This window comes from Armigeres subalbatus, chromosome 3 (assembly GCF_024139115.2).
Source record: "Armigeres subalbatus isolate Guangzhou_Male chromosome 3, GZ_Asu_2, whole genome shotgun sequence".
Taxonomy (NCBI): Eukaryota; Metazoa; Arthropoda; class Insecta; order Diptera; family Culicidae; genus Armigeres; species Armigeres subalbatus.
The window spans coordinates 52,780,507-52,806,754 of NC_085141.1; the positions used below are offsets into that span (position 1 = coordinate 52,780,507).

At 43.3% G+C, this 26,248-nt stretch overlaps 3 protein-coding genes across 3 annotated transcripts in view; 2 read left to right on the forward strand and 1 right to left on the reverse strand.

Annotated features, from left to right (window-relative positions):
* Positions 1-2,306, forward strand: part of LOC134219144 (uncharacterized) — a 116,743-nt gene extending 114,437 nt beyond the window's left edge. Inside the window, exon 3 of the mRNA XM_062697841.1 lies at positions 2,086-2,306. The gene's annotated coding sequence lies outside the window, so the exon portion shown is untranslated. The remainder of the gene's footprint in view (positions 1-2,085) is intronic.
* LOC134219406 (actin-histidine N-methyltransferase) overlaps positions 1-14,490 on the reverse strand; it is a 264,258-nt gene extending 249,768 nt beyond the window's left edge. The window contains exon 1 of the mRNA XM_062698130.1: positions 13,113-14,490. Coding sequence (XP_062554114.1) covers positions 13,113-13,831 — 719 coding nt within the window. The 5' untranslated portion in view covers positions 13,832-14,490. The remainder of the gene's footprint in view (positions 1-13,112) is intronic.
* Positions 14,491-17,838: 3,348 nt separating this feature from the next.
* Positions 17,839-19,604, forward strand: LOC134225536 (beta-1,3-galactosyltransferase 5). The gene is made up of 2 exons (XM_062705701.1): positions 17,839-18,396; positions 18,457-19,604. Exons 1-2 carry the CDS (start codon positions 18,093-18,095, stop codon positions 19,347-19,349), a joined length of 1,197 nt encoding a protein of 398 aa, XP_062561685.1. The 5' UTR covers positions 17,839-18,092; the 3' UTR covers positions 19,350-19,604.
* The last annotated feature ends 6,644 nt before the right edge of the window (positions 19,605-26,248 follow it).

Genomic DNA, 26,248 nt, shown 5'->3' on the forward strand with positions numbered 1-26,248 from the left:
CCTCTTGAAAGGAGGCTTCTCGAGCCTCTTGAAAGGAGGCTTCTGAGCCTCTTGAAAGGAGGCTTCTGAGCCTCTTGAAAGGAGGCTTCTGAGCCTCTTGAAAGGAGGCTTCTGAGCCTCTTGAAAGGAGGCTTCTGAGCCTCTTGAAAGGAGGCTTCTGAGCCTCTTGAAAGGAGGCCTGAACCTCTTGAAAGCAGGCTTCCGAACCTCTTGAAAGGAGGCTTCTGAACCTCTTGAAAAGAGCCTTCCGAACCTTTTTGAAGGAGACTTCCGAGCCTCTTGAAAGGAGGCTTCCGAGCCTCTTGAAAGGAGGCCTGAGGCCTCTTGAAAGGAGGCCTGAGCCTCTTGAAAGGAGGCCTGAGCCTCTTGAAAGGAGACTTCTGAGCCTCTTGGAAGGAAGCTTCCGAGTCTCTTGAAAGGAGGCTTCCGAGCCTCTTGAAAGGAGGCTTCCGAGCCTCTTGAAAGGAGGCTTCCGAGCTTCTTCCAGAGAGACCAAATGCCTTCAGAGCACATTTCTTTCACTGAGAAAATTCTTCATAATGAATATACTTGTCGCGCACATACATTTTTTGCAATTTAGGGACACAAATATATTTAAAATGGATCCACACATGAATTCAAGAACTGCATATTAGAGACCGCTCATAAATTTAATTTGCTTATAGATTCTATTTGTTAGTTGCGTGGAATTGTGGAAAGTGGTTATGTGTGCACTAATAAACATCATAAGATAAAGATTTAAAATCCCGATTAATCGATTAGTAACTAATCGATTACTGTCGATTTTTGTCGATTATTGAAACGATTGAACGTTAGGTAGTAATCGATTCAAAATAAACCGATTATCACAGCGATAAATCGATTAATCGAAGTAATCGTCTTCGGGTGACATTTAGAACTAAAAAAAATGTAACTTTTGATGTGTGCTAAATATCTTCTGCCGATCAATAGTTATAATCTTATTTCTGTCAAAATTACGTTTATTTTAAAAGCTGATATCTCCGATTGGTACAAACCAAAAAAAAATGTTTACACGGTATTTGAAAGAGCAACTCATATTCTTTATTATGTCAAAAAATAGGAGATATGTTATTTTTTTATCTCAAATTTCTTGATATCATATTTTTTCAAATAAAATGATATCTCGACTACTGAAAAAGATACAGGCGATGTTCTTATAGCAAAACACGCGTTTTGAAAAGCCCAAAAGTCTTCAGAAGGAGACATGAAAAATAAAAAATAAAAAAAAGCTCATCAAAAATATTGTTTCTTGAGGAACACACTAATTAAAATTGTTCTAAGTAAAATTGTTCTTAATAAGTGAGCTTGATTTGAAAAAGCTGCGCTACAATTTCGTAGAACTTTTTATGTCAATATTCCGCAAAATTAAAAAAAAGTATGTTTTTCACATTTTTTATAAAATGGGTCACCCTATTTTTCGATAACTCTATGATAAGGGCAAAAGTATGCATAAAAACTTTGTAGAACATCTTTTTTTCTTGAACGTATAGTTTTGGCCGAAAATGCACCTTTTCTCGTTAAACTTGCAACGAATGTCACCTTTTGAAGACTTTTGGGGCTTTTCAAAGAGCATGTTTTGCTATAAGGACATCGTCTGTATCTTTTTCCGTTGTCGAGTTATATCATTTTATTTGATAAAATATGAAATTAGTGAAATTGATAAAACTTGAGATGAAAAATAACATATCTCCAAATTTTCTACATAATAATGAAGTTGAGTTGCTCTTTCCGTGGACCGCGTAAATCTTTATCGTGGACCATAGTGATTGTAAATCGTTCAACTTCACGTAGAAATAATCCACTCATCTCATTAATTATAGTGTACAAATTTGATATTAATTTAACCATTTAAAAAACATAAGCATCTAATTAGTCGTATAGCCAATTAGCTAAAACCTAGGTTATTAATTGTCATCAATAATTATCTGAAGAATTGGCATTTAAAAGATATGTCAAAAATAACGTACAGTTATTGAAGAGTGTGTATCGCATTACAGTTCGTCAGTGTAATATTTTCAAATTCAAAAGACTAACACAATCGTTTCAATATTTTTCTCATTTCAGGACAACACTCGTCAAAATAGCATCGAGACTTTAGTAGACCGAGAGATTTATTCGAAGCCAGATTCTTCTCGACCAAATTAATGTTTACGCGGAAAAACAAAATACAAATTTAGCAATATGTAACTATTTTCCCTGTTTCCTTCTTCTAGCAACTATTTAACTTCATCATTACTGCGAATACCGTCTAATCTAAGCTGTCCATTAGGGTAGTTCAAATTTCAAAAATGTTCGAAAATTCCAACTCCCATATGTCTATAAGAATCATTTTGATAATATAGGAGTCCTGGCAAAGTTTCAGGCAATTCGGTGGCCATTTAGGGGTGGCGCAGGGTCAATTTATGTTTATATGGCAATTTGTATGGGAAAAACATAAAATTTATTCAAATGCTCCTACAACTCTTAAATAGTGATGAATTCAAATAAACATCCCCAACCTCCATTTTTTGAGTATATTTGAGCTTAACCAGTGGGTAACCCGTAAATTTTGATTTATGTTTCCACTGCTACGTTGAGGCTAATTACACCATTTTACCCATTTATCTCATATTCACGCTGTCAATAGATCCGTTCAATCCACTCATAACTGATGTGTTATCCGGAGGTCTCATTCATATAGATTCCAAAAAGAGAGGTTCGGAGTGTTTATTTGAATTCATCACGATTTGACAGATGTAGGGATACTTGAATATTTTTTTTAATTTTTCCCATACAAATTTCCATATAAACATAAATTGACTTCGCGCCACCCCTAAATGGCCACCGAATTGCCTGAAATTTTGCCAGGACTCCTATATTATCAGAATGATGCTAATAGACCTATGGGAGTTGGAATTTTCGAACATTTTTGAAATTTGAACTGCCCTACTGTCCATCCATCCGCACTATCTGCTATTATTATGAGTTCATTTATTAATAATAACCACGATTCTGTGGATGAGCACAAGGTTTTGATTCGAAGCCTGCTTGAGCGAGCACACATCTGAAGCTGAGGCTATTTCTCCACATGGCAGCTGATTGATGCAAACATACCGCAGTGAACACAAATAAAAAGTGAAGGAGTAAACGTTCACTCCAGCTGGTAATGTAATATATCGAACATTGAATTCAAACAAAGTGAAAAGAAGTGATCCGACTGAAAGGAGATGGATCGAAAACATGCAACAAAAATGCATAAACAAATCATAGGAAACTAAGTGTGAACAACGTGCAATACAAATAATAAGAAGCATCACCATCAATATCATCATCATCATCGTTGAAGCGAGGGATAATATCACTAAACAAGTTAAATAAAGCAAAACACGAGATACATTTTAATTTAGTACCTAGCGAACAATAATTTATAAACAAAAAAGCATTCGTAGCCATTCATGTATGAGAGCTACAACCCTTTATCACTCATTCCATTATAGTGATAGTGATTTTAGCTATAAGGAATTTAAAAAAAATCGTTAAAATTCAAGTGAATGTAAGATATAAATCGATCGAAAGAGACTGGCCGAGAACAGAAAACAATATTCAAACAGCATGCAAAGCCCAATGCAATGAATCAACATTGAATTAAACGATAGCACAATGGAATAGGAAGAAACTCCATGGAAATTCGAAGCTCTTACAAAACAGTTTCATTGCAAAAAAAATCTTTTGAAATTGGTTACAAACGATTTCTCTTTCTACGTGCCAAATCATACTCGCATCAACTTCCATTTCTTTTATTTTTCCATTTAAAACTGATTCTAGAAAATGTGCATCTACCTATTGAGTTATTGAGCCTTCCATCTATTTTAACCTTGCTCCCGTTGTGCATGTAGCTGAATATCCAAGATCTTCATTCCGCTCGTTAGTCAATTTTACACCGTACTTGGCCGGATCGGTGAAAGCTCCACGACGATGACGTTAATTCCCCTTGAATACATCCACAATCAACCCGATCGGGAAGGGAGAACTCAAACCAACCAATCGTCACCGTACCGGGGGCGGAAGGGGTGCTTCTGTTAGAGTAGGAGATAATGATTGTATTTAAATGAGCGCAAGGACAGGTAGTTCCTGGCACAGCAGTACACAGAAAAAGGACAAATAAAACTGTAAATTGAGAGAAAAAAAAATCATTTAAACTTTGTTCACATCCCATTTCCCGCTGCTGTTCGTTGGTTTCCATTATTACTAATTGGGTTTTCGTTACTGGGTCCATTGTTCGCCTCCAAGAGGCCCTTTTGAGCTGCTATTCTGATCAATTTTGGGTTGATTGGGATTAAAGGGTTTTAATTTTAACCGAAAGTAGGATTTATTTTTCAGGAAAGCATGCGCCGTTTTTTTTTTGTTTTTCGCGTACAACAAAGTTGTACACCGAGAGGCTATCATTTCACTCCAAAAACAAACTTTTTATAGAAACTGCTGTTCACAGCTTTGCTGGAACAAATCAAACAATTGGGAGGGTTCGTGCAGCATTGTGCCTTATGTCCCTCCAATCCGCAGCGTCGGCAGAGATTGCTTCTGTCAGGGCCTTTGCAGTCCCATTGCTTGTGACCCGGTTCCAGGCACTTGAAGCAAACTTCGGGTTGCTCGTATATGCCCACAGGGCACACCGACCATCCCACCTTGACGCTCCCTAACTTGACTACCTTGGAGGCGTCCGCTGCAGATAGCCGAACGGCTGCGGTGGGCGTCTCCACTTCACACTGTCGCCGCAGTGCCGTGACGAGCTCTTCGACTTCGATGATCTCGTCCAGGTCTTTAACCCTTAGATTCACCTCCGTCGTAAGTGCCCTCAGCTTGACCATCTCGCCTAGGACTTCCTCCGCCAACTTCTTGTAGGCGGCGCCCTTTTGCGAGACGCCCCGCTTCAGCTCGAGGATCATCTCGCCCATCCGGGTACGTCTTATTCGACGTACGTCGACGCCGAGTTCACCGAGCTTGACGTCACTCCTCATCGCCTTCAAGACGTCCGAGTACTTAGCCTCGTCCATCTTGATGACTAGGGCATCGCCACTGGAACGAGTGGCGCATAAGGACTGTTCAGTTTATAAAGAGGACACGTTGTATTGTCGATGTTTTTTAAACCATAAATCTTTTTAGAAATCTGTTTTGTTTCGTTGAATATATTATCTGACCTTCTAGACATGAAATCCAATTATCAACGAAACAATTCTAACTCAGAAGTTTGGATATTTATAACAATCTCAATTTGTTGGATTTTCAACAGCTAAAACCGTTTATATTCCGTTTTTGGGCTGCCACAGGCTCTAATGTTTCTGGATATCGACAAATCAATGACAGTGTGTTTCTTACTGATCTTCTTAATGATTTTGTTGACATCCCGATTTAAATTTTTTATTACAACTGTCAATTTAGCTTATAAAAAAATGTGTTGGGAAACTTATGTTTACGCGAAATTCGAGAAGCTTTGACAATAGGCGCCATTTTGTTGGATTTAAACTGTTTTACCTCTTTTCAAAAATTACAGTTGATTGACAGTGTATTATAATACACGATAAAGCAAACTCTATCAAAATTGACCAATCTGGCTGTTTTATATCGTCATGTGAAAGTGTCCTCTCAATAAACTGAACAGTCCTTACCCTAGACTTCTTGCTACCCTCATTCGCCTGGGCCTTTGTTTCGGCCCTTGACGTCTTCGGTTTCCTCTTGTTCTTGACCAGGGTTCAGGAGGCGTCATCCCCCTCTATTTCCCTGGTCTGGGCGGTTGAGAGCTCTCAGCCTGCCGTAACCCCATACCACCGTCTTTCCTGAGTGGACGGACCTTTTCAGGTTTTTTTTTTACAAGGGTTAAAGGCCATCAAAAATCTGCGCGACAGACACCTCGAGCATCCACACTATGCTAGAAGGCGAACAGGGATGGGCTCCTCCCGACCTGCTAAAAATGTGCCCCCGGATAAATCCGGCTCCCTTATCCTCCTTACCTCGATGCCCCCGGGAGCACGGGATGCTGCGACTACTCCGGGTGTGAGGGGGGGGGGCTGTGGGGGGCGTCGAGGGTGGTCCACCAGTTCCGGTGAAGGAAACTTCCGCACTGATGGTGCCCCGACTACCGGCGGCTATCGCAGGGGACGCTTTCGCGCATTGCGCCGACTTCGTCTTCGGGTTGCAGAGGTGGTCCGACAGTTCCGGTGGTGGATGACGTCCGCACTGGCGGTGCCCTACATACCCGAAGCACTTCCTTCTTCTTTCTTCAGCAGGTTTGAGGTTCGAGTGCCGAGGTCGGTCCGACGATTCCGGTTGGCAGAAGACTTCCGGTTCGCTGGCGCCCCGACGATTCGAGACCAAACACTGCTCACTGTGCTGGATTTCCCTCCAAACCGACGCTTACTTGCTGGTCCCTTCTCCATCGACCCTGCAGCTCTGACATTATTTGCGTCACGACTCTGGTTACCGCATGCCACGTACCTTCATCGCGACACATTCGCTCTGCGATGTTGTCCGCCCTTATGGCAGGCATTCTTCTACGTGCCTCCGCAAACCTCGGCCAGTCGAATATCACGTGCTCTGGAGTCTCCTCTACGTTGATACACGCCGGGCAGAATGGCGATGACGCATGGCCATACCGGTGCAAATATTGGCGGAAACAACCGTGTCCGGACAGGAACTGTGTAAGGTAAAAGTTCACCTTACTTTTACCGGATGAGCCGATGGGTCCACCTTCCATTATCCGCATTGTCCCACTCCTGCTGCCACGTCACCATTGCTGACCAGCATCACTTCCGTTTTGTGATGAGCCAGCTGCAGCTTGACTCCGTTCATCCAGGTTTCTACTGCGTCGGTCGCTTTCGCCACCACCATTTCCACCTCCTCCAGTGACTTACAGGTTATCGTTGGAACGACATCATCCGCGAATCCGAAGATCTTCACGCCTTTGGGCAACTTTAGCTTTAGCAATCCGTTGTACATAACGTTTCACAGCATTGGGCCAAGTATGAAGTCTTGCGGAACACCCGCTGTAACCCTAATCGACTTCTGCCGCGAATTCGTATTGTAGACCAGAATCCGGTTTTCGAAGTAGCTCTTAAGGATTCTACACAAATAGTCAGGAACCCGCATTCCATGCAGCGCTACGGCGATGGCCTCCCAGCTGGCACTGTTAAATGCGTTTTCGACATCAATCGTTACTACGGCGCAGAACCGATTGCCGCACCTTCTTCTGCAGCACCATCCTGAACAAATCTGGAAACGCCAGTATCGCAGTTTTAAGAGCCACGTTTGGAATTCCATCTGGACCCGGAGCTTTCTTCATCTTCAGACCTTTCGCCACTGATGACAGCTCGTCGTTGGAGACTTGCATACCTGCAATGGTGACTTGGTCTTCATCTTCGTACGGTGTAGGCGACCACATCGTAGAATCATGCACCGGACACATTTCCGCTGGTGTCGCTGGACCCCTGATCCTCGCTGTTACGGTCCGATAAGCATTGCCCTAAGGATCAGCATTAGCTTCCCGGCACAACTCCTTGAAGCAGCTTCGCGGAAGATTATCGTACGCCCCTCTCTTACTATTTCAGACCTTGCTTTCTTCTGGCTCTGAGACACGCAGACTACCAAGAGTTTCGTTCCACCAGTAATTTAGCCAACGGCTTTTCCTTGGCTCCAGTCTACTGCCATCGCAAAAGTTTCTGTCAGCTCATCTACATCAAGATTTGTAGCGCCACTGTCTGCTCGAAGTGCTTCGATAAAAAGATCCTTGTCGAAGTCCTTCCATTTTAGCCCGCTATTCCTAATATCTCGCCGTACTGTCGGCATTCGTGTTCCAACACTATCCCGAATCGCCTGGTGATCACTATGTGTATAGTCCTCACTAACTCTCCAGTTCATGTTCCTCACCAGCGACGGACTGCCGAACGTGACGTCGATGATGGACTCCCTGCCATCTCTGCGAAATGTACTAACGGTACCTTCGTTGCACAGCCTGACGTCCAGCTTTGCCAACGACTCCAGCAAACTGTAACCTCTGGGGTTAGACACTCTGCTTCCCCACTCCACTGCCCAAGCGTTGAAGTCGCCTCCGATGATTACCGGTTTTCGGCCGATCAGCTTCTCCTTGAGTGAGTTCAGCATCCGGTTATACTGCTCCGAAGTCCATCTACACACGAAGATCCCGTTAATTTTGGAGATAACAAAACCTTCACTTGAGCTACCACTTCTTGAATAGGAAATTTGCCCATCACTTGGATAGCCGCAATCCCCGATGAATCCACTACCCATTTTCCGTTGTCAGAAGGGATCCGATACGGTTCAGCAATAATTGCCACGTCATACATTGCTTCTGTTATCGACTGCCACAACAGTTGATGTGCAATGTCGCAATGATTGAGAATTGACTGGATGACCTCCATTAATCCCGGTCCGCCATCGCCTTCTTGTATGCAGAGCATTGGCCACCCGTCGTATGGTCGTTTCCATCATCCGATTTGCAGAGCATGCATCTTGGTTGCTTCGTGCAGTCCCTGGCAACATGTCCTTCTCCACCACATTTCCTACATAGACCGGATCTGTCCGGGCAACTGCAGTTTCGCGCCTGGTGGCCAAACGCCATGCATTTAAAGCATTGCTCCATCTGTTTGGTGATTTGGGGGTGGTTTGGGGGCGAATCTCAATGGGCACACCGACCATCCTACTTTCACCTTACCCGCCTCCACAATTTTGTTGGCAGCCTCTGCTGGTAGTCGTATCGCTCATACTTGTGTGCCACCGTACGCTGTCCCCCAGCTTGCATTGTGAAGCCAGTACATCCTTCAGTTCGTCTTCCGTCGTGATCTCGTCCAGGTCTCTGCACTCGACCACTGCTTCCTGCGTTAGAGCTCTTACGTTACCGTCACTGCCCAATGAATTGGCAATGAGCTCCCGGAAGGCCGAGCTCTTGATCGTAGGATCCTTCTTCAGCTTGAACAGCAACTCCCCCTTTTGGATACGCCTAGTTCTCACCACTTTCTCACCCAAGTCTTTTAGAATTTGTTTCAATGTTAAAAGAGTCCCTCCTCCGGGCCGTTATCTCTACCTATTGTAGATAGTCGCCTCTTGTGATCCCATGGGTGCCTTTGTGAACAGTGAGGTCAATGCAAGGGTTGACTCCGGTGTCTTATAACACCGTTTTCGGAACCGGATCGGCGTAAATCAGGAATGGTGCATCTGAACCTACTACCCACCGGTATAAGTGACAGGTTTGGAGCGTTACCTGCCAGGAGGCCTGCCAGGTTGTTTATCGGGACGGAGGCAGACGAACCATTACCCTGCTTGCTATTTCAAAAAGATGTCACTCTTTTTTACTCAGGAAACAGAATAGCTCGACTGTCAGCGCATATACACCTAGTCCTATCCATAAACCGAGAATCGTCCAATGTCGTTTGCCGTGACCAGTATACCATAATCAGGATCTTACTGGTGCGAATTCTGATGTGCCGGTTGGCACTCCTCGTGGGCTTGTATGCTTTGAGCGGCGCACGGTCGCTTTGATAGGGCCTGCTTGGCACATGCCGCTTTTCATAGAGGATTAACAGAACCCACAGTTAAACCCCACCACAGCCTAAACAGGCCCCCTATATTTTTTTTTCTTACGGCCAGACGTCACACCTCAGGAAGATGAACTGAAATTCACATTATTAGCAATCAAAGCAATCGGGAAATGTATCGTCGGTCACACGTAGTGAACTATCAGTGCCAGTGGCAAGGTGTTTCAAACTCTGGCACCTGGTCTGCCCATCTCGCTCGCTGCGCTCCACGCCGTTTCGTACCTGCCGGATTGGAAGCGAACACCATCTTTGCAGGGTTGCTGTCCGGCATTCTTGCAACATGTCCTGCCCATCGTACCCTTCCGGCTTTAGCTACCTTCTGGATACTGGGTTCGCCGTAGAGTTGGGCGAGCTCATGGTTCATTCTTCGCCGCCACACACCGTCTTCTTGCACACCGCCAAAGATGGTCCTAAGCACCCGTTTCTCGAATACTCCGAGTGCTTGCAAGTCCTCCTCGAGCATTGTCCATGTTTCATGTCCGTAATCATGTTACCCTTCAAACACAGACAAACAGACGTAACAGTTTGAACATTTTTCAGAAAAATGCATCGCCCAACGCCTCTGGGAAGATCCATAAAGTACGTCACGCAAAAATTGTCGATTTTCAACCCCCCCACCCCCCTTCGTCACACTTTTTGTATTAAAACTCCAAAATTTTTGTATGAGTCGTCACGCTGCTCGGAACCCCCCCTCCCCCTAGGAGCGTGACGTACTTTGTGGATGGCCCCTCTACCACCATCTTGCGAGCATGTTGCACGAAACAATGTTTCGTATGACATTGTCACCAGAAGGCGCTGGAGTGAAATGTCAAACTCGAAGGATTACGACGCTAGCGCCTCTAGTTGTGAAACGCGCAATCGATCAAATTTAAATTGATCGTTGAAGTCATGGTCGATGGAAATTTCTCTAGTGTTACGTCTGTTTGTCTGTGCTTCAAATGTGTCTCGATCGGCACTCGAGCTCGCGGTCCCCAATGAGCTTAATTAGTGCTTTTACTAATTAAGTTTAGAGATGTCGCAAATTAATCGATTACTTCGATTAATCGATTAATCGTTAAACGATAAATTTTAAATCGATTACTTCCCAACGATTATTCGATTCAATAATCTTCAAGAATCGAGAGTAATCGATTGGTTACTAATCGATTAAAAGGTATTTTACGACAACTCTTATATGTCGATTTCTTCGACTAATCGATTCATCGTTGTAATAATCGATTAATTTTAAATCTATTACTACTCAACGATGAATCGATTCAATAATCAATAATCGAGTGTAATCAATTAGTTACTAATCGATTAATCGAGATTTTACTACATCTCTAATTAAGTTACGAACCGTCTGCATAAAGCACTGCTTTTATCATTCTTCTTCTTCTTATTATTGGCATTGCATCCCCACACTGGGGCAGAGCCGCCTCGCAGCTTTTAGGCTGACCAGATCATTTCGGTGAAAAAACGGGACAAACGCGCTTGCAAACGGGACATGTCAAAAACCTTGTGATAAAATTCGAGAGCTGTGGAAATTTCAAAATGTTTGGGCTTAATTTTCATTTTCCTTGTAAGAAATTAGAAATATTTTAGAAAGTGAAACATTCACCACCATAACTATCTATTGTATTAAGTTAGTTGTGGAAAAATACTAAACTACAAATAATTTATTCTTCAATGGGAAGCAGACAAAGACACGAAGGAATAAAAAATTACACATCTTTCAATATAAAAAAATGAAGAATTTTGAAATTTTATTTTAATCAATTCTTAGATATGCATTAAGGTATTGTTATTCACCAATGTCAAAAACTTGTCCAATTCTGTACTTTTGAAAATAACAAACAATAGTCAAAGTACCAATCTAATCAATTCCTTTTTAATGACGCTAAACGTAGCCTCACACTTCGGGAATCTTGTCAATTGATTTTGTTCCCTTGTGCTCCCAAAAAAGCGGGACTCATGCAATTTCATCTCAAAAAAGGAAAAAAAAATCCTGGCCAATGTATAGCCTGGTGTATAGCTCGGACTCTCGGAGATTTCCGCCGTATTGTATTTCAAATCGGGCAGAATTTCTAATTTTTCATAACGGAATCCCATAAATATCGTCCACACATATGGGAGCGAAATTTGCAGACAAGTTCCTGATGTGTGAACTAGCCTTGAAGCACGTGGGGACCTTAGATCTAGCTATTAAGCCGACCAAATTTTCCCTTGGTTTGAAACTGCCTTAAACTCGATTTTGTTCAATTGATTTATTATAAATTATTATTTTCGTGCCGTCGTTTCTTACAGTGGATGATTTCGAAATAATCAGAATTATTCAGAAAGACTTTGAATGATTCGAAAAAAAAATCAAATGATTGAACAACAGTACCTTCTTCGAAAGATTCAAAACAGAATAATCTTAATCTATATACATAAAAATGAATTTCTGTCTGTCTGAACCTTATAGACTCGGAAACTACTGAACTGATCGGCGTGAAAATTTGTATGCAGAGGTTTTTGGGACCGGGGAAGGTTCTTAAGATGGTTCGAGACCCCTCCCCGCTTTGTAAAGAGGGGCTCCCATACAAATGAAACACTAATTTCTTCATAACTTGAGATCTAATCTGAGAATAAATCAATTTTAGGCGAAACAAAGTTCGTCGGGTCTGCTAGTGTAAAATAAACTTAATTCGAAAATTAGAATGTCTGTCCCTGCGCTTCATTTTATGGACGTTGAGGCGTGACCTGATTTTAAGAAAATACTTGTTAACCAAGTTACTAATTCCGTTCAATCCATGATTAAATTGGCTAAATTTTAGTGCCTCCGGAATAAGCAGAAAAAAAATCATTGATTGTGTTTAAAATCTCCCGGAGAAGCACCTGTTGTCATTAACTGTTAAAAACCTTAAGAATAGTCGATCTATGGAAAATACAAAACGGCATAGATAGCATTCTTTTAAAAGCAACACTAATAACATAACATTTCACACTTTTTTTATGGGTTTCGTCCACTTTCTTTGTTAAGAGATGTGCCAGCCGAGGGCTGTAAATCTCTCTAATAAGGACGAATAACTATGGACTTTCTATGTATGATCAATGTAGAATAAATGAAAAAACGGGACAAATTGAGGATTTTTCAGATTACGACGGGACATCACAAAAAGGTCTGAAAAACGGGACTGTCCCGTTAAATACGGTACGTATGGTCAGCCTAAGCTTAGTGTTTATTAAGCACTTCCACAGTTATTAACTGCGAGGTTTCTAAGCCAAGTTACCATTTTTGCATTCGTATATCATGAGGCTAACACGATGATACTTTTATGCCCAGGGAAGTTGAGACAATTTCCAATCCGAAAATTGTCTAGAACGGCACCGAGAATCGAACCCAGCCACCCTCAGCATGGTCTTGCTTTGTAGCCGCGCGTCTTACCGCACGGCTAAGGAGGGCCCTTTTATCATTAGTCTTCCCAAAAGCAAACAGTTTGTCATACTCTGGAAAATAATAAATTACAGTTGATTCCCAGTACTTACCAGTACAGATCGTATGTAAAGTTGTCCTTCAGCAGCGCCGTCTTGCCCTGAATGAACTTCTTGATGAACCCGTACTGCCGGGCGATGTTCTTGCACTGACTTAGTGCCGGCCCGAACGCACTGGTCCCCTTTAGCTCGGCCATTTCGGCCGGACTAAAGTACATGACCGTTGAATAGCGATCGGGCAGCACATCCAAGTACGGCTTCCACACACTATTTGGTTGGAACCGCTCCACGATCAACAGCAGCGCCAACATCAAATTGGACAGATTCTGCACCACCATCACGGGAATGTCCTTCATGATATCCGGGATCTTACTGTCGGCCGTCACCGAAAAAATCAGCTTCTTCGGCACGGTCACAAAAAGTTCACCTTCCTTGAAATGCTTGGTCGCTTCCAGGCCAAGCTCGAATCCGGAGAACTCGGATATTTTGACACCATCAAACTCGCAACCATTCTCCTTAGCCCACCGACAGAAAGCTTCGATATTGGCCTGTCGAGGTTTTCCGTTATTGGTCTTAAGCTTGAACTCGGACTCCAGCTTACGGATTCGCTCCAGCACGGCGTACATGTCCTGGAACTGCTTGAACTGCTCGTTCAAATTCGTTGTTTTAAGGAAGCTATGCTTGATGAGCGAATCTATCAAGGAGTTAAGCTCGTTCTGCTTGCTCATGGATAGTTTTTTTCCTCCTGTCGTGGCCATTGCTGGACCAGTCATTGCCAAAAGCGAGTCAGGGGTTTATTAACAATAGTCTCAGCTGGTGAATACGCGACTTACACGTCACGAAATGTGAAATGCTAAAAAGCAGAATACTAATAATAACCACTTTAGGTTTGTGAGCACCGTCGAGTAGATTCCTTGCAAGTTTACTACCCACGCAATACAGCGGTGACACTTTTTTTTCTTTTGATTAAAATAATTATTGTCCGCACTCAAAGCAATACAATGTCGTTGAGCAGAAAACGATTGATGGATTAATACACCTACAATAACAGGTTGAGCTCGTAAATTTTCCTCACGAATTCCGTCCGCGTGCCTAATATCGAAACCAGAATAAACACGAAGTCAATCTCGGGTCTGTCACGCACGAATAATTCACGACACTTGAAGATCGACTGTGAGAATGAATCACTCCCCGTCGACGAGACTGTGAATAACTGGGGGAAGCTGTGACACTGTATCTTCGTGGAGATGTCGAAACGCAAGGGTACCGATTGATTTATAATTATTTAACGAAATAACTATTACACTCTGATGGTGGCAAATCAGAAGGAACCGACTGAAGGAATCTTTTTTTAAATCGAAAACTGGAATCTTGGAATCCAGTGAATGAAGCACGCACTGAACTCTGAAAAAACTGCATAACAAACTGTCAAAACAACCGGTCGCTAATCTGCCGGTTAAATTGTTTGTGAACGTTTCGGAAAATGGATGAGGTTCGTATTCGACGCAGTGACCTATCAACGCTCAAAATCTTGAATTTATCCCACAAATATAAAAAAGATTTCTCGCTTAACTTTTCAAAAGGACCTATAAGAAACATGTTTTTCATGAATTAATTTGAATATTGTAGATTTACTTGACCAATGGATTCGAAGGTCAGTTCACTTGCCTATTTCAAACGTTCCCTTTTCCAGCAAGGTTTGCCAAACTCAATAAATGTTTGGTAGATTACCTTGTTTTTTGCTCCTTGTCTATCAAAACAGATGTCAAAACATCGGAAAAGAAAGAGAAGTCCGAGGGAAACAGCAAAAAGCACGTGGCAGACTTGCCAGTTTTGACAGATTTTACTATGAAGATGGGTGTGAAGGTGAAAACGGCGATTTCAACGACCGTTCAAGGAGCGACTATTTCGAACGGTCGGGTCCAATAGGGAAATCCACGTACAATAGCGCAATCAACAAATAAACATGAAAGCTTTTGATTGCAGTACTAAAATTAATTCATGAAAAAAATGTTACTTAGGTCCTTTTGAAAAGTTAAGCGAGATTTCCCAAGCCAAAAACTGTAAACATTGCCCTCTTGAAACTGCACTCGCTATTTGAATACGGGTAAAAAAAATGCCCTCTCATGATATTTACATTTTTATTTCAAGACAAAATTTTCAAAACAACTTATCTGCTTTTGTAAACAAAGATTCCAACCTCGATTTGACGAATATGATAGCACCCCCACGCAAACCAACACCTCCAACAGGTAGCAGAAAACTTCAGCTACCTAGGTATCGGTCAAACAGGGTCAAACTATTGATGGTGTTGCTTGGGAGTGCTATCAGATTCAGATTGTAAATGTAATTCTATCAAGAATTCTATTGTATTTTCTACTAGCAGATCCGACGAACTTCGTTTCGTCTAGAATTGATTTATTCTGATTAGTTCTCGAGTTATGCAGAAATGTCTGTGTCATTTGTATGGGAGTTCCCCTTTCCAGAAGGGGGAGGGGTTTCAAACCACCACAGAAACATATCTTCCCTTTCAAAACCTCTACATGCCAGATTTGGTTCCATTTGATTGATTAAATCTTGAACTATGATGAAATTGGTGTTTTATTTGTATGGGAGCCCCCCATTCCAACTCGGGGAGGGGTCTCGAACCGTTTTAAGAACCTTCCCCGGCCCCAAAAACCTCTGCATACAAATTTTCACGCCGAACGGTTCAGTAGTTTTTCTACACACTTAATTTTTTTTCGCCGAGATCTCAGCATTTTTTGTTTATTTCCCGAGATAGGCACCGCCGACTTTCAGCAACATGATTTTTGCCGAGATCCTAGTAAAAGTGACGTTTCAGTTGCTGAGATAGAGTAGAATGCCCAATAATGGACCCCCTAGTAGCGGAAAATTGCTCTTCCTGTCATAAGGAGCATAAATTTTCAACATATTTATTCTGCTTGATATCTAACAACAAGCTCTGCGTCTTCTCTTCACGATACATACATAAAACACTCAAATACTCGACGTTATTCGTTGAAATTAACATTTTAAAGTCTGACTGAATTCGCCCTATAGTAGACCCCCTGGGGGTCCATAATAGGAAATTGGTTCCCTATAGTCGACACTTCATTTGATTTTTATGTTCCGTTTCGGTACGTTCAGGGGTACGTTCTTCTTTCCTATTATGAACCCCCCAAAATATTCCTATAATGGACACTTTCGTGTTTATTTTTTATAGAATTGTAAAAAATCATCTAATTTTACTTTCCATCGCATTTTCAATGCATGTAGTCAAATCATAGGAGCGTAAGGTGCCCGCCAGAGTAAACGCGACGTGCGATGCGACGCGACGCGACTCACGTAAAAGAATAACAATCATTATCAACAGGCTGTCAAATTGCACTGTCGCGTCGCGTCGCATCGCACGTCGCGTTTACTCTGGCTTCACCCTAAGGCAGGTTCTCCCGATGGAATTTCATAGCAAAATGTTTACATTGTGCTGTAATAATGCAAAAATGGCTGGAGGGTCCACTATTGGTTGGGGGTCCACTATTGGGCACTTTACCCTACGTCCAGTTTCCTCAGTGCTTGATTGGCGCTTTCATGTTGCACGAAGAAGAAGAAGCAGAAAGATGATAATCGAAAAAATCTCCACGGGAAACCATACGGAGAAGTTTTTAAAACTCTTCTCAAAAATTCTAAAAGCAATTTAATTAAAAACGGTAAGCAGTACGGGGTTGGACTTTTCTTATACTGTGTTTTAAGTGTAATATTAGAAAATAAAATTTCGAATAGAAATATTGTATTTATTATACAGGAGAAGGAAAGTCCAACCCTGTACTGCGTACCGTTTTTAATTAAATTGCTTTTAGAATTTCTGAGAAGAATTTTAAAAACTTCTTTGTATGGTTTCCCGTGGAGATTTTTTCGATTATCATCTTTCTGCTTCTTCTTCTTCATGCAACATCAAAGCGCCAATTGAGGTCTCCAAGCAGATTTTACCAACACTCACAGAGTGAATTTTTTTTCCTGCACACTGAATCAAAATGAAAATTATCATTTTCACCTGATGTCTAGTTCAAATTTGCGATATTTTTCTTAGTGTTTCCACGCATTGTTTGTTGTTTTCTAACAGCAAACAAGAAAAATATGACAGTTCTAACAGCAAACAAAGGAAAATTTTGTAAACACAGCACCAACACCAATAAGCCATTTTATGAGACAGATCCGAACAGCTGATCGAAATTTTGAGTGAACGGCTCGGTCTTTGTTTTGGTAAATTTGCATGCAAACCATCATCATTTCGTCATCATCATCATCATTTCATTTCATTTTCGCAAATGTTCCTTGTAAAATGTAAATATTAGTGTTAGGTCTCCTGTCATTTGAGCTTTCTATAAAATGGCTTATATATGGGGATGGAGAGGGCTATTAGGTCGTCGATATTTTTCATTTCCGTTCGTTCCATATCCAAACGAATATAGACCAGAAATTGAAATTTACCCTATTTATGCTGTCACTTGAAAAGCTTGAAATCGAAATTAAGGACTGGTCTACGATTTGGGCGTATTTATTTTGTAAACAAACATTGTTTTATCGATTTCGTAGAATGTAAGCGTATTTCTCAAAAACTATTTCCCTTATCTGATAAAGGAAAGCTTATTCCGTCGCATATATAGCGTGGTTTTCTCAGGAAATGCTTGCTTTAGCAAGAATTAGCATTCCAATGTTTGTCTACAAAATAGGTTACGCCCAAATCGCGAATCAGTATCGAACTCTTTGTTTACTTTATGTTTATTTTTTCCTTGAGAGGAAAAGTCAAAACCAAAAAATCGCAACGATCGAAACACACCCACACCAGATCAGAAAGATTATTTCGATTGCTGAATATAATATAAATAAAGTGTAAAATAATATTTTAATTGTATATTATTATTTTGAGCGCAAGTGGACTGTCGCTGATCGAACATCGCCAATAATAGTGCCAACAAAATATTTCATATTAACCGATCTTCACCCAGTTGCTGTTTCAAAAGTTTACCTGCAATCATGAGAAAGTTTCACCGATTTTTAGTATTCAGCATAGCAATGCTGATCCTGTACCTGCTCTATCGTTATTCGTTTCCTGTGGACAGCGACGGAAACTACCTCTTTTTAAAACCAATATTGCCGCCAGACAACAGCGGAAATTTCCTTACGCTGTTGCAATCCGATGACCAAACAAACGACGGAGAAAGCCACTACGGAACGAGGAGGCAGGCGGATCCCACGCGATTGGTCAATCTGACCGATTTCCGCTACCGTATTGAGAATAATCTCTGCAAAGAGAACGGGACCTACTCGGAACTGTTGGGTAGGTTGTTTGTAGGATTCTATTTGATTTTCGTATTTATTGAAATTTACGCATTTTTAGGTGTGATTATGATCACTTCCTACGTTGGTAATGATGCGCTGCGGGCAGCGCACAGGCAGGCCATTTCACAACAGAAGCTGATATCGATGGGACTGTTGAGAATATTTTCACTCGGAGACATTCCGCTGCAAGAACACTTAATCACGCAGAAAGCTATTCAAAGCGAACAGGATCTATTCGGTGATTTGATCCAGGGTAACTTTGTGGAAGCCTACCGAAATCTGACCTACAAGCACATAATGAGTCTCAAATGGTTTACGGAGCACTGCCGGAAGGCTAAATTTGTGCTCAAAATGGATGACGATATTGTGTTTGATCCGTTCTTCATTCAAAATTATTTGTCGGATGTGGGTCAACGTAAAGATCAGGAACGAGTTTTGGCCGGATTCGTGTTCAACAACAAGAAAGTGATCCGTCTGAAGGCCAACAAGTGGTACGTTTCGCGGGAGGAGTTCCCTCGTGAAGTCTACCCGCCGTACTTGTCCGGCTGGTTGTACATAGCCAATCAACGTGTGGCTCGCGAGTTGGTGCTCAAATCGGAAGTGGTTTCCTTTTTCTGGATTGACGACACGTACGTGACGGGAGTTCTGGCCGGTCAAATGGGAATTAAATTACAGAGTCTGAATAAATGGTTCAGTGCCAATTCGGAGTTCCTGGATTGCTGTATCCGGGATATGAAACGATATTCCTATCAGTGCGATTACTATGTGGGGCCAAACGGGGGTAACAATCAGCTCATAATGGATTTCATTCAGGAGCTGGAGCGCTGTTACGACAACGCTTGCTACCAGCGACCAAGCGGGAAACCGTTGACGAAGACCTGTGTGGCCGAATATAAGAATACTGTACAACAGCAACATGGGACGGCGCTGGTCAATATGATGCGGCTTTAAGGTTAGTTGAAATTTATTGACTCACGATTTAAGGCGTATTACAAGAGATTTGCAGCACTTTTCAAGGCATAGGTAGATGAATTTTATTACAGATATTAACAGACATTTAGGCTCGCATTTAGGTTAAAAACGTTGGACGTTATTAGTTGAAGATCGTAGTAATCAAGCGCTACCCTATCAATGCTAAGAAACTACCCTAGTAACCCGATTGTTTCAATGGATCAACAAAGAAGAAAAATTGTGTACCAAGACAAATTAACTATTTATTCTTGTTTTAATCTCCGTCCATTTAACACGTATTATTTTTGTTCCCTAATTCAAACTACTGTGTTAACCTCTGTATTGCGAGGTTATGGGCGACACGCGTAAAGAATCGGTAAACGAAATCCCGCAGTTCGTTGGTACCGGATTCGATAATTGGAAGTTTAGAGTCGAGAAACTGCTGAAGTCGGCTGGACTACTGGACGCGTTCAAAAAGGACGCGCCAACCGTTGATGCTGAATTGGCAAAGAAATGGACGAAAAATCAACGAACGTAATAATTTCATTTATACAGCACGATCTACTGGACTTGATTCGGGAGAAAGAAACCGCGAAGGAAATTTGAATCACGTTGGATGGTATTTACGCCAAGAAGTCAGTTTCATCACAAACTCTCATACGAAAGCAACTCGCAAAGCTCATGATGGCAGAAGACGCATCAGACCATGTGAAGACTTTTGACGAGCTTATTCGAAAACTCAAGTCAGCTGGAGCAAGTGTGCAAAAAATGGAACAAATGAAGAAATCTGACCGGATGACCGATGTGCACAAGGAGAAGCCGTCAGCGTTTGTTGAAAGTAAATCGAAATCATGGTACGATAAGCAACAATACGAGCCACGGGAATTCTTAGGAAAGTGTAATCGGTGCCACATAAAAGAACACAAGGCGAAGGATTACAGAACCAAACTCAATGCGATAGCGAATGTAGCCAGCGGTGGTAAATCTGTAGCGTTCATGGGTAGTACGGCAACTGATAACAGCGATCGAAGTGTAGTGATGTTCAAGCTGGACTCTGGTGCTAGCGATCATCTAGTGAATCACAAGGCTATTTTGTCCCCCTAAAAAAGATGAAGCAACCACCAATCATCAGTGTGGCGAAGAACGACCAATCGCTCACTGCTGGGCATAAAGGCAAAATCGTATGTACCAACCATCAAGATGTTACATGTAACATTTACAACGTTCTAGATGCCCCGAATTTACGAGAAGATCTACTATCTGTAGAAAAGCTGACCAAGTTGTGCGTGAAAGTAACGTTCGGAGCAAAGACGGCTGAAATGACGGTGAGATGATCGGAATATGCCCAATGCGAGGAAATTTTAATGAGTTGGATGCAGTTGCAAAGCTGAAGAAAACACTTGTTCGTGGCATCGACGTTTAGGCCACCTCGGAATGCAGTACCTTGCTAATCGAAGATTGTGGCTGGTATGTTCGTGAAGCCTGGACACCTAGAATTTTGCGACACCTGTGTTCTCGGAAGACACTGTAGAGATCCATTCAATGGCACACGTGTGAGATCTTCCGCTTGAGTGTGTGCATTCGGATGTATGTGGGCCGAATTCGCTAATGGCTTGGGAAGGTTCAAAATATTTTGAATCTTTCGTTAACGATTATACACACTTTGCTGTGATCTTCATAAGTCGGAAGTTTTCGATAAATTTTGAATGTACGAAGCAATGGTAACAGCTGAGTCAAGGAGCAGAATTCGAAGTTTTTTCTTTTTTTGTGTGTGGTTCAAAATTCAGTTTTATTTCGTCTATCTATATACAGTTATTTACAATGGAAGTTCATTCGTTTTCAAAATTAATCAAAATCTAATTGTAATATTAAAGTGTTTACATCAATTCTACCGTTACACTCGTTAACAACGCCGATGTATTTAAGAAGCAAGCGGAGAATCTCCTCTCGCGCAGCTCTTCTGCTGTAGGACCGTCCATGCCGGGCCGACACGAGTGCAGCTACAGAACTTGTGCTGAAGCGTTTTAGGTACCTGTATGTCACAGTGTTGACAGTTCTCACATGCAGAAGCTTCCGATGTTCGATTTTCCCGTTTACCAGCAGGTAAAGTTGGGATCGCTGCGATGAGGAAAGCTCCTTCATCCCAATATTTCGCCACGCGCGTGGCCAGTCAAGCGCTGGACTGTTTCGTTCCACCTTTGGCAGTTCGGTTTGCTGGACGAAGTGCCGGTGGATCAGATCGACGGAAGGGTTTTGTTGGATATGGTGGGGAATTTGAGATAAGTTTGATATGATCGATTTTAGGTCAGGATTGTCTATAGAAATTGCGGGGCGGTGAATTGCGTGAAATAGAAGGGATTTATAATAAGGAACGGAGTCGATCTCTTTCAAGTGTCTGTTGGTGGCCAGATTACGGCTTTTGCATGCCAAAACATGCAAATTTAAACCGCCGTGCTCCTTCTTGCGTATCAACTGCATAATGGGAACGCGCGCAGGCATTCCTCTCCACAGGAACGTCCCTATCGTTGCTGTTATTTTCGCTGTGTGGACACCAAGCGGAGGCAGTATAGACGAAAGGTACCACAGTCTCGATGTGCCAAACGTGTTCAGCATAATCACCCTCTGGTGAAGAGTTAATGTGCGCAAGGACTGCAGCCACATTTGCTGTGAAAACTTGCCCGTCAGCGCATCCCAGTTGAGTGTCATCAGCCTAATCGAGTTGGCGAAGGTAACACCCAGAATCTTGACTACGTTGGCTGTTTGTAGCCACTGGGTACACATTTCGTTACCTTCGAAAACGCCAACGTTCACTTTTGCGCCGGCGGCAAGCCCAAAGCGACGAAATATTTCATTCATCGCTTCTATTTGCCACGATGACGTAACTACCACGCTGATATCGTCGGCGTAGGCAACGAGTAGATCATCCCCACACACTTGCTCAAGCCTACACACCAGTAGATGAAGAGAGAGCACGAACAGATGCATGGACAACGGGTCGCCTTGCCACACCGACCATGTGATCTCAAACGATCGAGAGAGGTGCCCATTGATAAGCAGCCGGGATATGGACCTACTGGCTATGTTCGAGAGAAGAGAGATGAGTTCCTCGTTGAACCCGAGCGACCGCATGGTTTCGAAAAGGAACGAATGCCGCACCCGATCGAAGGCGTTCTCCAATTTAAAGCTGATGAGCTTACCAGCGCGATGGTGATGACGGAGACTGGTGATCCGATCTTTCAAAGCGAGAGTGGCCTGGAAGATGTTTCGTTCTGCGTTTGAGCATTTCTGTCCGTTGCTTAGGACGCGGTGGGCCTGTATAATTCGTTCCATTCTGTTTTTCAGGATGCGGGAGAGCAATTCATAATCGCTGTTGAGCAGCGATATGGGCCGGTACGCTCGGGCTGTATTGTTGCCTCCCTTTTTCTTCACTAACACGATGACGCCCTCCATGAAGGCATGGGTGAGATTGCCGTTGAGTGCTTCATTCATAAGCATGTTCAACTCACGGTGGATGACATCGAACATTCGGAGATAAAATTGTCGTGGGGTCCCGTCGGCACCGGGGGATCGTTTGGGTGTGCTCGCCCTGATAGCAGACAGAATTTCTGCTGTTTGTATCTCCTCCATGCACGCTTCGTTCAGTGGGTCGTCCGGTGGGATAACACGTTCGCAAGCGAAATCGTCCCCGTCATTTTCTGCTGTTTCTTCTGAGTAGAGGCTCGAGGAAAAATCAAACAGATTTGCCTTGATCGCTTGAGGCTCGACGATGATTTCGTCTTCTCCCGACTGTAACTGCGTGATCGTGGTTTTCTTCCGTCTTCCATCCCCCAGTTGGAAGATTGACATTGGCTTCCCTGCCACGTGCGTCTCGTTGATGCGCATGAACATTTGGGAGAAATTACGCTGCAGTGCCAACATTTCTCCTTTCAGCCGATTGATTATGGTTTGTGGCTGCAGATAGTAGCCGTCGTACGCTAGCCGTAGACGGTTCAAGATTTCCACTTGAAAAAGGACTTGATTTTTGGCTTAGCGTACGACAGCCACCATTCCATCCACGACCCGTAGTTTCTGCGCTGCCGGGTCCAATATTGCCACTTATATCGAAACTCGGCAACGTTTTCTTCGGTTAGAAAATGCGGTCGAAGAGCCCAGAAACCGCGCCCGGGCTCATGTCCTAGTGGCTGAGCGTTAGCGCTTTGTCGTCTGTAAAACAGCAAACGTGCGTGTAGGCGGACTGCAATTTGTCGCGAAGACCGCGGCTCACGTATATCCGATCGAGGCGAAATCGCGCGTTTCGACAGACATACGTAAAACCGGCATCATGTAGCTGCAGCTGCTGTACAGCGGTTTTAAGAGATGGACTGGTGTTCGGGATGGACGAATCGCACGCACGCAGCACGCAATTGAAATTGCCAGCTACGATGACGTTCTCGGTGTGGTGGCGGAGATAATAGGCAAGCGTGCCATTGAAGAACTCCTCTCTAGCAGCGCGCTGAGCAGTGCCGGAGGGAGCGTAGACGTTGCAGATCGTTGTGTCGTGCACTTGCAGCGCGATAAGTCGGCTTTCCAGGCTCTTCTCCACGTGAGTGACACAGCTGTGCCTCTCCTCGTGTGGTCCACATCCGCGAAAACGACAAAGCCAGGCAAGGAAAGCTGTTCGTTCTCGACTTCCTGTAGACACACAATATCGAGGTTTTGGCTGCTTATGAAGGTTCGTAGTGCGTTCAATTTGAGGGGTTCGTGATCGTGCTGATGTTGATGGATGCGAGATTGTATGACGTGAGAGCCATTTATGGAAGGAAGTCCACATCCTGCTCGTCGTCGGTGGTTCGATCTTTCGATCGCATCGCGTTTGCTGGCTTTTTAAATACGTCAACCAAGACCACCCTCCTTAGCCGTGCGGTAAGACGCGCGGCTACAAAGCAAGACCATGCTGAGGGTGGCTGGGTTCGATTCCCGGTGCCGGTCTAGGCAATTTTCGAATTGGAAATTGTCTCGACTTCCCTGGACATACAAGTATCGTCGTGTTAGCCTCATGATATACGAATGCAGAAATGGTAACTTGGCTTAGAAACCTCGCAGTTAATAACTGTGGAAGTGCTTAATGAACACTAAGCTGCGAGGCGGCAATGTCCCAGTGGGGGATGTAATGCCAACGAAGAAGAAGAAGAACCAAGACCACTTTAGCGGTATGTGGTTGTGTGCGCAACGACGACGATGAATTGCGCGCGGTTTGTGTTTGCAACGAACTGGGAGACACCGTTCGTGCAATTGGAGCAGCAGATTGGCTAGCAGTTGGGATGTTTGGGCCGGACAGTTCGGTCTGACTCGACGGCTGTGGCAGCTCGGAGAAAGCCTCCAGCGATGCTGGTGGTGGAGCGACAGAATGCTGACCTACCGGTTTGGCGCTCGGTGGTTGTTGTGGCCCAGTTTGCTTCGCCACGTTTGCATAGCTTTTCTGGACTAGCAGCTTTTTGTTCTGGACACACGATATGCCAGTATGCGCTTGCTCTTTGCAGTATTTACAAGAGACGATCTGTCCCTTGTAAACAATGTAGGCCTGCTGTCCATCGATCGTTACCCACGAATCGATGTTCCGATGGACTAGCATTCGGGCCGACCAAATGCCGAGCGGTATCCCGCCGAACTCGAACCCTTCTCCCCATGTCAGCTCACGCAGCGAAAACACTTCACCGAACGCATTCAAAAATTCTACGATTTTTTCTTCGGGGACGTTTTCTGGCAGGTCGTGCACTTTAACGTCTACACATCCATCTTCCATGGTGATGCGAAGCTTGTACTTTTTCCCCGCGTGCTCCACTTAATGCTTCTCGTCATGTTCTTGCATTATTCGTTGTGCGGGCGCCAGGTTGTCAACCTTGACGAACGCACATTGTTCACCTCTGAGGCACTGCAGTCTCAACACTTCTTCTCAACACGAGTACCGTGCGGCAAAAGCCGTGAAACTTTTTTGAATGACGGTTTCACCGGGAACTCGAATAGTCAATACGAAAAGTATTTTCTCGCCTCATCGCGGATCACTAAAACGCGCGACGCGGCACGGACGGAATCGAACTTTAATTACTGTACTCGATCACTTGACTTTCCAAGAGCGCAATCGGAAACACGTCTGCACGTCTCAGAAGCTGAGCGGTAACTGAAGTTAACAAACTGATCAAGGTAGAGAATACTACTCCAAGGTGCAAGCTCAATTTTACGCAGAAAAAGGTATCCAGATAGGTTTTGGAGAGGACCAACCAGACGTTAGTTGAAAGAAATACGTATGATGCTGTTAGAATAAAAAATGCCAAGCCCTCCTGCTTTAGTAGGAGTCTATCTTACGAATCGTAGTCCGAATAACGCTGTTTCTGAATGAAAAACCCCGATAGAAATATGGAAGAAGGTGAAGTCGGACTAGTTTTTGGCTGTAAAACGTACGTGTGGAGTCCGAATCAACAGCGGAAGAAACTTGACCAGAAGAGTCAACTATCAGTTATGGTTGGCTACGATTTTAATGGTTACAGGCTGCGGAACATGAAAACTCAACAATTGTTTCTAGCGCGAGATGTCGAATTCGATGAAAGCAATTTTCCGTTTATATGGTTGAATCGAAAGAAGAACATGCAGCCCCGTTGGTTGTGTCTTATTCGGATTTGCTGGACGAGACGATTACTGCTGATAATTGGGTTCTTTGTAATACAGTAACTCTTGAGCAAGAGGAGGGAAATCCACTTGAAGACAATTATTATCAAAATTGCTTGAATAACAGTCAGTTTAGTGAAGATGTCCCTCAAGTTAATCTAGCCGCGCTCCCTTTGCAACAATATCTTTGTCAGAACCTTGACATGGTGGCCACGAGGCATATCGAACGGGATCGCAAGACACCTGGTCAGTTTCAA

What these genes read in the sequence shown, in the direction of transcription:
- LOC134225536 (XM_062705701.1), top strand. Translation starts at nt 18,093, where the DNA reads ATGAGAAAGTTTCACCGATTTTTAGTATTCAGCATAGCAATGCTGATC. An exon ending in GACCTACTCGGAACTGTTGG is followed by an intron (nt 18,397 to 18,456) that starts GTAGGTTGTTTG and finishes ACGCATTTTTAG; the next exon opens with GTGTGATTATGATCACTTCC.